We start from the raw sequence: 12,893 nt of genomic DNA, 5'->3' as shown, positions 1-12,893 counted from the left end.
TTCAGGTATTTCTTAAGCTTGATGATATTGGGACAAGAGGTGCAGAGAAGGTCCTTTAACCCACCTCAGAGTTACTGATACCTGAAATTTAATATGAGACCTATTCTGTAAGTAAAGTTCAAAAGATTCAATAAAGGTTACGCCAGTTTGAATGAGTTCCACTGTCAGTGAACGTTAGAATCCTTTTCTAAATAGAAACCTACAATCATTAGGTAGGGAATTTAGGGTAAAGGGAAGAGAGCTGTGAAGCAGGCAGGCAGCCTGCAGAATTGCAGACAAGCTTCCTAAATTTGACATGTTTAGTTGAGGTCTGGCCCTGTTTAGATTATCAGTACATGGAGAAAGAAGTGCTGTGAACTATATCTGACCTCCTACCTTCAGAATAGCTATACATTTGACATTTATTTTAGATGCTGTGTCTAGTGATCATGGTTATTACGTTTTTAAAAGCAAGATTATTTTTTCCTTAGGAATTTGCAAACGCTTCTGGATGACGAAGGTGATAACTTTGAAGAAGTATTTTACATCCATTTTAATGTGAGTAACAAAAGCAGATAACAGATTAGTTTTAATCTGATTAACCCTTTACATATTTAACTAAACATGTCTACTTTCACTTAAAAAAAAAAAACTGGAAATAAATTAGTGAAAAAGGTATTGTTCTTCATCATGATCTAGGTGCGTCAGTTAGATTTTACTATGTAATAGCCAACCTTAAAACCTAGTGCCCTAAAAGAACAAATACAATTTTGTGGGTTTCTGAACTGGGCCGACTTGGCTGGGCTGGATGGTCTACAGCGGTGTCACTCACATGCCCAGTCATTGGCAGGCTGGTTGGGTTATAGGGTATCAGCTGAAACAGCTTGTCTCTGTTCTCTGTGGTCTCTCATTCTCCAATAGGCTAGCTGTGGCTTTTGAAGCAAGACTGCAGTCTTTATTCTTACATGGTGGCCTTAGGATTACAGAGAGGAAACGATAGCAAACCCCACCACACATGCTTCTGCTTCTTTCAGATCCTGTTGGCTAAAGTACGTCACATGGCCATGGCCAGATTCAGTGGCTGAAGAGATAGCCTCCCCCCTTGATTGGAAGTGTTGCAAAGCCACTAGGCAAAGGGGCAGGAGAAGTAGGATGGGAAGAATTCGTGGCCATTTTTGTAAATCTACCATACTGGGTCTATGCTGTATGAAGTGAATACTGAGATGTAGCAATTTTCCAATTAATTTGTTTAATTTGATCAGTTAAAATAAGATAATTCAAGCTTTGAAAAAATTTATTTTTATTCAGTATGATAGGGTGTAATTTTTTGTTTGTATATTCCTTGCTTTTATGATAAAAATATACATTTTAACACATTCTTGTTAAAAAGTATGCTCCAAAGAGTTTTTGTTGATGATAGATTATTCAGAATTATGTTGGAGATATTATGAGAGTTCATTTGTGGTTACAGGTACACTGGGACAGAAACGACACAAACTTAATTCCTAATGGAAGTAGCATAATTGTCAACCAGACTAACAAGTAGGTACAAAAAATGAAATAGTTGGTTTGTATATTTACTATTTTTATTTCACTGAGCTCTAAAAATTCCTTTTAGCTCTTTAATTTTTCATTATCATTAATCATTTTTTGCTAAGGCAGAGAAGTTGGTGTGTGTTGTATGTGTTTTGACATATATATCATGGAGTCTATATTGTGGTAAGAAATGGAAATGGCTTTCCCAGAGAGACCTTTCTATTTCTTCCTGTCCAAAATTACAGCACCAACATCTGTCCCTCTTTATCCACTCACTCTGCTTTACTTTTTCTTTTCATATCACACATCACCTTCCTTTGGGGTTTATTTGCTTATTTATTTCTCATTGTTTTTCCCATGATAGTGAATGCGGCAGGGACTTGGTCTGTATTATTCACCACTGTATATTCGGTACCTAGAGTAGTCTACAGTGGTGCCTGGTACATTGCAGGCACATAGTAAGTATTTGTTGAAAAGGTTACTATGATATTTTGACTTCCCAACATCTTATGGAATGCCATTTAAAGCCATGGAGTTTGGGATTATAGAACCTTCCCTTGATAGTTGGTCAGAGATCTCTAGGAAGCATGCTGGCCTACATCACATCTTTTTCCACGATTTCTTAAATCTTTTTTTTTTTTTAACTTTGTATTGAAATATAACCTATATAACAGAAAATTGCACAAGTCATAAATGTACAGTTTAGTGAATTTTACAAAGCAAACATGCCTATGTAATTACTGCCAGATCAAGAAATATAACATTTCCAGCTGTATAGTTGTGTATTGTGTGAATACATCACAGTTTATCTGTAGTTTTTTTTTTTGAGATGGAGCCTTGCTCTGTCACCCAGGCTGGAGTTCAGTGGTACGATCTCGCCTCACTTCCGTCTCCTGGGTTCAAGCGATTCTCCTGCCTCCCAAGTAGCTGGGACTACAGGCGCTCGCCACCACGCCCAGCTAATTTTTTGTATTTTAGTAGAGTCGGGGTTTCATCATGTTAGCCAGGATGGTCTCGATCTCCTGACCTTGTGATCCACCCGCCTTGGCCTCCCAAAGTGCTGGGATTACAGGCATGAGCCACCACACCCGGCCTATCTGTAGTATTTTTGACCAACATAGTGTATTTCAAGTTTTGGACAATTATGAATAATGCTGTTGTGAACATTCTTGTACATGTGTTCTGTTTATGTGCAGGCATTTGTTAGTATGTAACTGGGAGAAGTGCTTGGTGCCTTGTGGTTTCCCCTTGCTCCATGCAGAGCAGGATCAGTCCTCCTGAAATTCATTTGGATATTGATATGGATGATGCCATATGTGTGCCAGAGAGTATGAAAATGTTTAGTACATAATGGGGCTTTCTGGGGAGAGCTGGACAGGCATCCAAGCTGATCTGTTTGGCTTAAGTGAAGAGAGAGGCAGGTGGCTTTAGTTTTTATGGTAGTTACGGCATGGGGCCAGGGTTAGGGTTCTCATGCAACCCAGAGCATGCGTGGGGAAATTTAAGCCACACAGCCGTCAGTGGGTACCCAGGGAGCGAGCCTGTGCTGTGCAGATTTGGAGGCAAAAGGGGAAAAGGAGGAGGAGTGGTACTTGAAAGCTGTCAGTAAGCAAACATAAAAAATGGAGGCAGACTTTCATCAGTAGGGTACGACAGTTCTAATTGCTCTATGTCCACTCTAATAGTATTACTAGTCTTTTTAAAATTAGCCATTCTGGTGGGTATATAGTAGTATTTCATTGTGGTTTTAATTTGCATTTCTCTGATTACTAATGCTAAGCACTTTATATGCTTATTGGCTATTTGGATATCCTCTTTTCAGAAATAATTATTCCTCATCTTTAGTCTATTTTTCTGTTGCTTTTTATTTTCTTGTCAGTTTGTGAGAGTTCTAGATGTCAGTCTTTTGTTGGTTATATGTACTGCAAATATCTTCTTACATACTGTGGCTTGTGTTTTCAGTTTTTAAATGTGTCTTTTGATTAGCCAAACTTTGTAATTGTAATGTAGTCCACTTTATCAATATTTTCCTTAATGCTTAGTGTTTTTCTGTTTTCTATTTTATGACTACTTCCCTATCCTAGGGCTATGAATATATTCCCCTGTATTTTCTTCTAGAAGCTTATCATTTTATTTCTCACATTTAGATCTGTGATCCACTTTAATTGATTTTTTAGTAAGATACAATGTATGGCCGGGCGCGGTGGCTCAAGCCTGTAATCCCAGCACTTTGGGAGGCTGAGACGGGCGGATCACAAGGTCAGGAGATCGAGACCATCCTGGCTAACACGGTGAAACCCCGTCTCTACTAAAAAATACAAAAAACTAGCCGGGCAAGGTGGCGGGTGCCTGTGGTCCCAGCTACTCGGGAGGCTGAGGCAGGAGAATGGCATAAACCCGGGAGGCGGAGCTTGCAGTGAGCTGAGATCCGGCCACTGCACTCCAGCCTGGGTGACAGAGCCAGACTCAGTCTCAAAAAAAAAAAAAAAAAAAAAAAAAAGATACAATGTATGGATCAGGTTTTATTTTTTCAATTTTTGAAACTCTGATTGTACTGAACCTGTAGATCAATTTTGGGGAAAAATTGACATCTTAAAATAAAGAGTCTTTAATCCATGAATATAGAATCTCCATTTGTTTAGCTCGTCTTTAGTCACTCTTGAAAAAATGTTATGTAGTTTTCTATGTAGAGATCTTGTTGCAGTATTCTAAATAGGTTTCTTGGATCATTTATTGTATTTGAATCTTCTCTGTCCTTAAAATTTTTTTGTCTGCTTTTCTGTTAGCAGGAGAGGTATATTAGCATCTATACTATACATGTAGATATGACTGTTTCTTTAAGTTTTGTTAAGTTATTACTAAGCACATAACAAATTTTTGAATTGTTTTACCTTCCTGGTATATGACCTGGTTGTCATTAGTAAATGTACTTTTCTATCCTAGTCATGTTTTTCTGATTTTAGTATAGCTACATCAGATTCATTTTGGTTGGTGTTTGCATAGAATATTTTTTTCCCTTCTTTGACTTTAATCTGTGTTTTCACATTTAAGTTATATATGTTATAAGCAGCCTATGATGGAGTTGTTATAAAAATTACATTAGGGCCAGCTAACGTCTGTAATCCCAGCACTTTGGGAGGCCGAAGCAGGCAAATCACAAGGTCAGGAGTTCGAGAGCAGCCTGGCCAAATGGTGAAACCTCATCTTTACTAAAAATACAAAAAAATTAGCTGGGCGTGGTGGTGGGCACATGTAATCCCAGCTATTTTGGAGGCTGAGGCAGGAGAATCTCTTGAACCCAGGAGGTGGAGATTGCAATGAGCTGAGATCACGCCACTCCACTCCAGCCCGGGTGACAGTGCGAGACTCCATCTCAAAAAAAAAAAAAATTACATTAGATAATCTCTAGTAACTATGACAGTCCATGGCACAAGGTGAGTACTCAAAAACTGTTAGGTATTCTAGCTTTTATTTTTAGCCCCTCACCATTTCGTTCAGGATATTGCAGTAAGTGTTGAAATAACTTTTTGTTTTATTAAAGGAGAGACTATGTTTCTAAGTATATCGATTACATTTTCAATGACTCTGTGAAGGCGGTTTATGAAGAATTTCGGAGAGGATTTTACAAAATGTGTGACGAAGACATTATCAAATTATTCCACCCCGAAGAACTGAAGGATGTGATTGTTGGACATACAGATTATGATTGGAAAACATTTGAAAAGGTACATCATAAAGTCTAAGTTGATTAAATTCAATTTTCCTTCCTATTTCCTCAATAACTTTTTTTTTGTATTTTCTCTAGAATGCACGTTATGAACCAGGATATAACAGTTCACATCCCACCATAGTGATGTTTTGGAAGGCTTTCCACAAACTGACGCTGGAAGAAAAGAAAAAATTCCTTGGTAAGTATTATATCAAGGAATAGGTCTGTAATCGTATGTCTTTTTAATGGGCTAAAAATTTCCTTTATGATAGGTACAATTTCCAGCAAATCATAGTGTCAGAGCTACACCTAGTCCAATTGAACATCCTCTGTGTCCCAACATCAAAAAACGAATGTTAATTATATAAGCGATCTTTTCCCCTGTGATTTCATCCCTTTTTATTGCTTTTAAAGTTTTTGTTTCTTCATCCAAGCTAAATATCAAGCCTTCTTTCTGTACCCCTGTCATCATTCACTTATTCAGCCTTTATGGGATTAACTAAGATATTTTATTTGGCTAATTTTTACTGTTCCTATATTATTAATACTGTATTTGCTCTTATTGTACACAGCTATTTTATTTGTATCTTTAGGCTTAATGACTTTCTCATTTTCTATTTCCTTACTTTTGAGAAACATTTATCTTCTATTTTTATTTTTGTGGATAACATGTATGTTAGAAGATATTCAGACTTAATAGAAGCCCAACCTACCTTTCCAGTCTTAACTCTTAGAGGAAATTTTTGTTCCAACCAAATAATCCCATTGTCTGAACACTCCTGAGCTCACCTTGCACCTTCCCACCTCCAGGCCTTTCTCTGAAGTTCCTTCTCCTGCCTTGAACCTCACCTACCTCCTTGTTGCTTTTCTAAACCTTTCCATCCTTAAAGATCTGGCATAATTCTGAACTCTTGGAAATTCCCTCAGTCATCCCAGCCTGGCTCTCTCTCCTTATTCTCAAGCACAGCATTGACTCGGGAGGCACTTAACTCCATGACACCTCCTTGGGCTGTCTTATACCTTACAGCTTTTCTCTTGCTATTATGTGTCTTTTTCTTCACAAGAATCTAATATTCCCAGTCAGACTTTAAGCTGCTTGAGGACAGTGACTATGTGTCAGACATTGTTCTAATACAATCCCCAATGCACTGTCAAATGTAGGACACTGCACATGGGCTCACAATGAAGTTTTGTGAATAATTTTTTTCTCTGTAAAGAGATTCTGGTCTCCATGTAAAACAGATTGCCTCGTTTTATTCTTCTTTTTAGTATTTCTTACAGGAACTGACAGACTACAAACGAAAGATTTAAAGAATATGAAAATAACATTTTGCTGTCCTGAAAGTTGGAATGAAAGAGACCCTATGAGAGCACTGACATGTTTCAGTGTCCTCTTCCTCCCTAAATATTCTACGATGGAAACAGTGGAAGAAGCGCTTCAAGTAGCCATCAACAACAACAGAGGATTTGGCTGACCAGCAAGCTTGTCCAACAGCCTTATTTTGTTCTTGTTGTTGTTGTTGTTTCTCTACTTTGTTTTAGGCTTTTAGCAGCCTGAAGCCATAGTTTTTCGTTTCTATCTCTAATGAGAAGTGGGAAAGAGGGATGAAGAAGAGGCTTTACTGGCCTAACCAGAAACAGACACTAAGAACCCGTGACTGTATTCTCTCCCTTGGAAACCCCTATGTCTACATCATATTCCTTACCTCTTTGGGAAAATATTTTTCAAAAATAAAATAACTGAAAAATTATAAGTCTTATTCACTAGTCAATGTGTTTACTAGCTCTTTTGGAATTGCTATCATTGCATGTAAGATATATCAATTATAATATAGATTAAGCTGTGTCTCTCACACAATGTTTGCATGACTTGGCCTGAAGGGAGACTCTTTAGCTTAGAAGTTTTTTTAAAACTTGTAATTATCTACCCAATATCTGTTCTCCCCTTCTTTCAGTACAGATTCCCTATATGGTAGAAGTGGCATTGTTCTGAGTCTTTTAAAATCATGCATTTCCCAGCCTCTCTTCAAGGTAGGGACAGGTGGCAGTGGTGACAGTCATTGGGAGAAGCTTCTGAGGATGCTTTTTTATTTAAATGGCTGTTATGCTTTTAACAGAGTTAGGTACAAAATGCATCCAAGCAAAAGAATTTTGTACATACTCATTAACATAGTGATAAATGTAAATTACACTTTGATAATGTAAAATAGAGTGTGTTAGGCCCCAAAAAGAAACTACAAAGTTAGCCGCAACCTAAGATACTGGAAAGACTCCTTAAGTTTTTTTTGTTTGTTTGTTTGAGACAGAGTTTTGCTCTTTTTGCCCAGGCTGGAGTGCTATGGTGCTATCTCGGCTCATCGCAACCTCTGCCTCCTGGGTTCAAGCAATTCTCCTACCTCAGCCTCCCGAGTAGCTGGGATTACAGGCATGTGCCCCCATGCCCAGCTAATTTTGTATTTTTAGTAGAGATGGGGTTTCTCCATGTTGGCCAGGCTGGGCTTGAACGCCCCACCTCAGGTGATCCGCCACCTCAGCCTCCCAAAGTGCTGGGATTACAGGCATGAGCCACCGTGCCCAGCCGTCCTTAAGTTGTTCTTACCCATCATCTTTATTATTATTATAGTTCTAAATGATACCTGGGTGGGGCTTAAGGAATAATACAAAGCTCTTTTTCAGCTGTGGTTCAAAGAACTTTAGTGAAACTGTATGACAGTGACATTGTGAGACCATGACATTTTCCCAAAAGTACTTCCAATAACACAGGCAGTTGAGAAACTTCATAGTTTCAAAGTCAGGAAAGTGGTGAAGATGTCTTAAGAGAATTTTAAAACATAAAACCCAGTTCTCTCTTGCAGACTTTTTAAAGCATGGACATGAGTTTAAAGATACTGAGAAAACATCAGTAGTTTTCATAAAGCTTCAATGAACATCCCAAGGTACAAGTATTGTAAGCAGCCTGTTTTCTAAAATGTCACTGCATTGTACTTTTGGAGGTACAGGTATGCTGTGCTTACAGTGAGAGGACAACTTTATCCCTAGTTAAAAGTACCAGGGGTCAAGCTCAGCTTCCATTTACAGAGGATACACCAATAATCCCTAGGATAGTGAGTGGTTCAAGTACTACACTACGTTTCCAACGTGTCTTACCTATTTGCTCTTAGTTGGCACTGGGGCTTTTTTAAACCCTACATAGATTTATAGAGTATTTTGAAAAGAGTCTAAAACTACCTTGAAAAATGGTCTTAATACAGAGCCCTTCCAAAAGAGCTCACTGGATACTCTAATAACATTTAGAGCAGGGATGTCCAATCTTTTGGCTTCCCTGGGCCACATAGGAAGAAGAATTATCTTGGGCCACACATAAAATACACTAATAATAATTGATGAGCTAAAAAAAATTGCAAAAAATAAAAAAACTCATAATGTTTTAAGAAAATTTACAAATTTGTGTTGGGCTGCATTCAAAGACATCCTGGGGCCTGTGGGCCATGAGTTGGACAAGCTTGATTTAGAAAAAAGGAATAAAGAAAAAAATTGCAGTAACTCAGTTTCTTTCAAGTGAAGAAGAAAAATAATGTAAAACTAACGTAGGCTAAAATGTTTGGTAATTAATGTCAAAAATTACCAGGATTATTAGTACATGTTTTGGTACTACTGGCAGGATTAATTTTTTGTGCAAAATATATATTAAACAGAAAAATTATTTCAGCCTCTAATAAAAGAAAACACAGCAAGAGAAGCAGCTAAGGGGCAATTAAAAGGGAAGTTTGCTAGCTTTAGAATACACTTCAATTACAGAAATACTTCCTTTTTAAAACGATGGTGTTTTAATGTACTTTTAGTAATAACCCAATCTAAGGAGCCTGGGAGGCTTGTGAAAAACTCCACCAAGGTGCTACATTTCTAGAATGGAGTGAATTAATACTTCTGTCAAAAGGAAAGAACTGAGTCACCTCAGCCTTTTTTGTTTAAATGGTAACTCATAATCCAATGATGTATTTTGCTTCACTAGTTCAAATTTAGGCAGGAAAGGGACTAAGCTAACTGGTCAGACCCAGAAATACAATGATTTGGCAAGCCACAGTCACTCAGCTCATGGATGTGTAATAATCTGCAGAAAAGCTGCTGAACTCTTGTCTGTTCCTTTACATCTGTAGAGGAGTTTGATATAATCACTTCTCTTTCTCGACTTCTAAGTTTCATACAGGCAAAGAGATCACAAACTGTAGGGTAGCCATCATGGTCTTGGGGGAAGTTATGTTTCTCCTGTAGGGGTGGATTAAGTAATACTTCCTGGCCCTTCTTCTGAAGTAGCCACTTGTCTTCTCCAGACGATCACTGGCTGAGGGTGCCCATCTTCTTTCCTGGCAGGACCCAGTCAGCTGTATTAAAGGGACACCAGGAAGTGATTGTGGGGCTTTTAAGCTTTTGTTGGCCAGCCCTGTCCTCAGTACTAGGCACTTCCTTGGGACTTCCTTCCTTATGTGGGGGCCCAATGAGCCACTCTGACAAGGGACTGTTGTTTATGACTTGGAATCAGCAATTCTAGAAGGAGCCATTGCCTTTGATGCCTTAGCTTGTTCTTTTCTTGAAGGACAGGGTCACATATTCAGAGAATCGATGCTTCTCAGGTTCAGGTTTGGGTTCCACAGGCATCCCATTTTTTTGTCCATCTTTCTTTAGAAGCCACTTACACAGAGCTTCCTTCTCAATTCTCATCATACACTCTGAAAAACTTTTGCAGGGCTCATTGACTTTGCATATGTCCTTTACTTTATATGGGTCCTGATGGTTCTGGACAAGTCAATCCTCAGAAATGATGCTGAGGATAGACAACAGTTTCTTGGCCTCCAAGTAGTCATTCAGGCACTTCACATTACCCAGGTTTTTCAAAATCTCTACACTGCTGGGCTGGTTGCCCCAACAGTTGATATAGGAGTTGGTTTTGACAAGCCAGTCATTCATATTGTAGGACTGGAACAAGAATGTAAACTTATCACTGGTTTCACAACTGCCATTCTCAGGCTTCTCCAGCTTATGGGATTCCTGGGGAATCACCAGCCAGCCAGCCAGATCCATCGCATCTTGATCAGAAAGCTCTGGATCTTCCACCTTTTCAATTAAATGAAGAAGGAACTGGTAGTAAAATGCTGTCACTTTGGGTAACTTGGTTTTTCAGGAACTTCTTGTTGCTGACTCTTGAGGAGCAAGTTTTGAAAGCCCTTTAGGTTGCCTGAGACATTACTGAAGAAAGTGCAGGCTCTAGAAGAAGTCTATTCTCCAAGGTCTGCTTTTTGGTGAGCCAGTCCTGGGGGGTTGTTCCTGAAGACCACTGGTATGGTTGCTTCCAAGGAGCCATTCACTTAGAGGGACATCTGTGATGCTGGATGCTGACTTCTGCTCTGGCATTAGGATATAGCCTTTCTTCTCCAGGAAAGGCCTGATATTTGATGAGTTATGGCTCCTTGGAAGAGCATGAGGCATGAAGTGCTAAGGAATTTGAATTGTCTTGAGAAACCCAAATGTGGTGATAGTCATGCAGAGCAGTTGTGTCTGCTTCAAAGAGCAGGACTGTTGAATCTTCAAACTTAGGGGTCAAACTGCCCAGTCCCTCCAGGCACACAGAGACTTGATTGGCTAGATCTTTGTTTTGGGTGCACTTCAGTTAATGAATAAAACCATCGAACTGGCCCAATAACCAGTAGAGCTGCTGGGCCTGCGGCTGAAATATCTCCTCTTTAAGCTAATAGATGAGGTCTAACTGTTCATACAGCCACCTCACAGTTTGTAAGGCATTCCAGGTGACAGCTTATACAACTGTGAACCCAAGCTTTGACTTCTCACAAGTTATCTTTAATTTGCTGTTTGGCCCAGGGAACTCCACCAATAGCAAGCTCTAAGTCCGTCCATGCATTACTATACCTCAAAAGGGGTTCTCTATTACTGGAGCAGCCACTCTGGTCATGTGAGGTATTCATTCTGCTCACTGCTCCAGCTCCCAATCCCTCTTCGGGTGATCCAAGGGGACTTTGGGGTGGAAAGGGACACAGCCCCACACAAACCTCCTGAGGAGGCTTTTTAAAGGGAATCTTTCCAACTGACTGGAACCCTTTTGTTTCCTCCTTTATTCTTCACATAGAACAGTATTACCTACTATTGCTCTGACCCCATGTAAGGAGTTTTGCATCAGCCACATGAGGAACACAATTCTCCTACTCTGAAGACACAGCAACAAGGGTGCCAGCTTGAACCAGAGAATAAATCTGCTGTGTCTTGATCTTGGGTTTCCCAGTCACCAGACTGTGAGATAAATTCCTGTTCTTTATAAATTACATAGTCTCAGGTATTCTGTTATAGCAGCACAAAATGGACTTACATCCTACCCATGATACGTAAAGAACTCTCAACATTCAAAAATTCAATTTTAAAATGGGCAAAGATTTGAACAGATACAAGAAGATATATCGATGGCAAATAAGCTCAACAACATTTATCATTATGGAACTGCAAATCAAAACCCAAGTAAGGTACCACATCACCCCTATTACCATGGCTAAAATTAAATAGACATACCAAGTGTTGATAAGGATGTGGAAGAACTAGAACTCTTTTTTTTTTTTTTTTTTTTGAGACGGAGTCTCGCTCTGTCGCCCAGGCTGGAGTGCTGTGGCCGGATCTCAGCTCACTGCAAGCTCCGCCTCCCGGGTTCCCGCCATTCTCCTGCCTCAGGCTCCCGAGTAGCTGGGACTACAGGCGCCCGCCACCTCGCCCGGCTAGTTTTTTGTATTTTTTTGTAGAGACGGGGTTTCACCGTGTTAGCCAGGATGGTCTCGATCTCCTGACCTCGTGATCCGCCCGTCTCGGCCTCCCAAAGTGCTGGGATTACAGGCTTGAGCCACCGCGCCCGGCCAGAACTAGAACTCTTATACACGGTTGGTGGGAATTTAAATGGTTTGACCACTTTGGAAAACTGTTAGGTAGTTTCTTAAAAAGAAATATCTACCATATGATCCTGCTACTCTACTCTTAGGAATTTACCCAAGAGAAATAAAAGTGTATGGCCATGTAAGGATTACATACAAATGTTCATAGCAGCTTTATTTTTAATAGCCAGAAGTGGAAAACAACTCAAATGTCCATCAATAGGTGAATGCATAAATAATTTGTGGTCTGTCCATACTATAGAATAATATTCAGCAATAAAAAGGAATGGACTGTTGACACAACAACATGCAGGAATCTCAAAATAATTATACTGAGTGAAAGAAGCTAACGATGACTATATCCTGTATGATTCATTTATATAAAATGCCAGACATTGCAAGCTAAAATATAGTGACAGAAAGCAGATAAGTGGTTGCCTGGGAAAGGGGATGGGGGTGGGGAGGGACAGGAGGTAAGGATTACAGAATGGCACAAGGAACCTTTACGGGATGATGGACATGTTCATTATTTCAATGGTGAGAATGGTTTCACAGGTATATACATATCCCATAATTTGTCGAATTACACACTGTAAATGTGTGTGATTTATTGTATGCCTCTTATATCTCAATAAAACTGTTTTTAAATTCCAAAGAGAGATGATCTTTCTTATTTGCCTACCTTGAGTCTCATACCCATTCCATGGCCAGGAAAGGTAAAGATGATTGGCAGTTCCCCTAGAATT

General features: G+C 39.4%; 1 protein-coding gene and 1 pseudogene across 1 annotated transcript in view; one reads left to right on the top strand and one right to left on the bottom strand.

The window, feature by feature from the left end:
* Positions 1 to 6,975, top strand: part of HERC5 (HECT and RLD domain containing E3 ubiquitin protein ligase 5) — a 50,803-nt gene extending 43,828 nt beyond the window's left edge. Inside the window, exons 19-23 of the mRNA XM_025386515.1 lie at positions 471 to 537; positions 1,451 to 1,521; positions 5,057 to 5,240; positions 5,321 to 5,423; positions 6,494 to 6,975. Coding sequence (XP_025242300.1) covers positions 471 to 537; positions 1,451 to 1,521; positions 5,057 to 5,240; positions 5,321 to 5,423; positions 6,494 to 6,699 — 631 coding nt within the window. The 3' untranslated portion in view covers positions 6,700 to 6,975. The remainder of the gene's footprint in view (positions 1 to 470; positions 538 to 1,450; positions 1,522 to 5,056; positions 5,241 to 5,320; positions 5,424 to 6,493) is intronic.
* Positions 6,976 to 9,369: 2,394 nt separating this feature from the next.
* LOC112625269 lies at positions 9,370 to 11,214 on the bottom strand (annotated as a pseudogene).
* Positions 11,215 to 12,893: the final 1,679 nt, after the last annotated feature.

Source organism: Theropithecus gelada, chromosome 5, assembly GCF_003255815.1.
Source record: "Theropithecus gelada isolate Dixy chromosome 5, Tgel_1.0, whole genome shotgun sequence".
Lineage (NCBI taxonomy): Eukaryota > Metazoa > Chordata > Mammalia > Primates > Cercopithecidae > Theropithecus > Theropithecus gelada.
The sequence above is the reverse complement of the archived record's forward strand: the minus strand, read 5'-3'. Positions and strand labels throughout refer to the sequence as shown.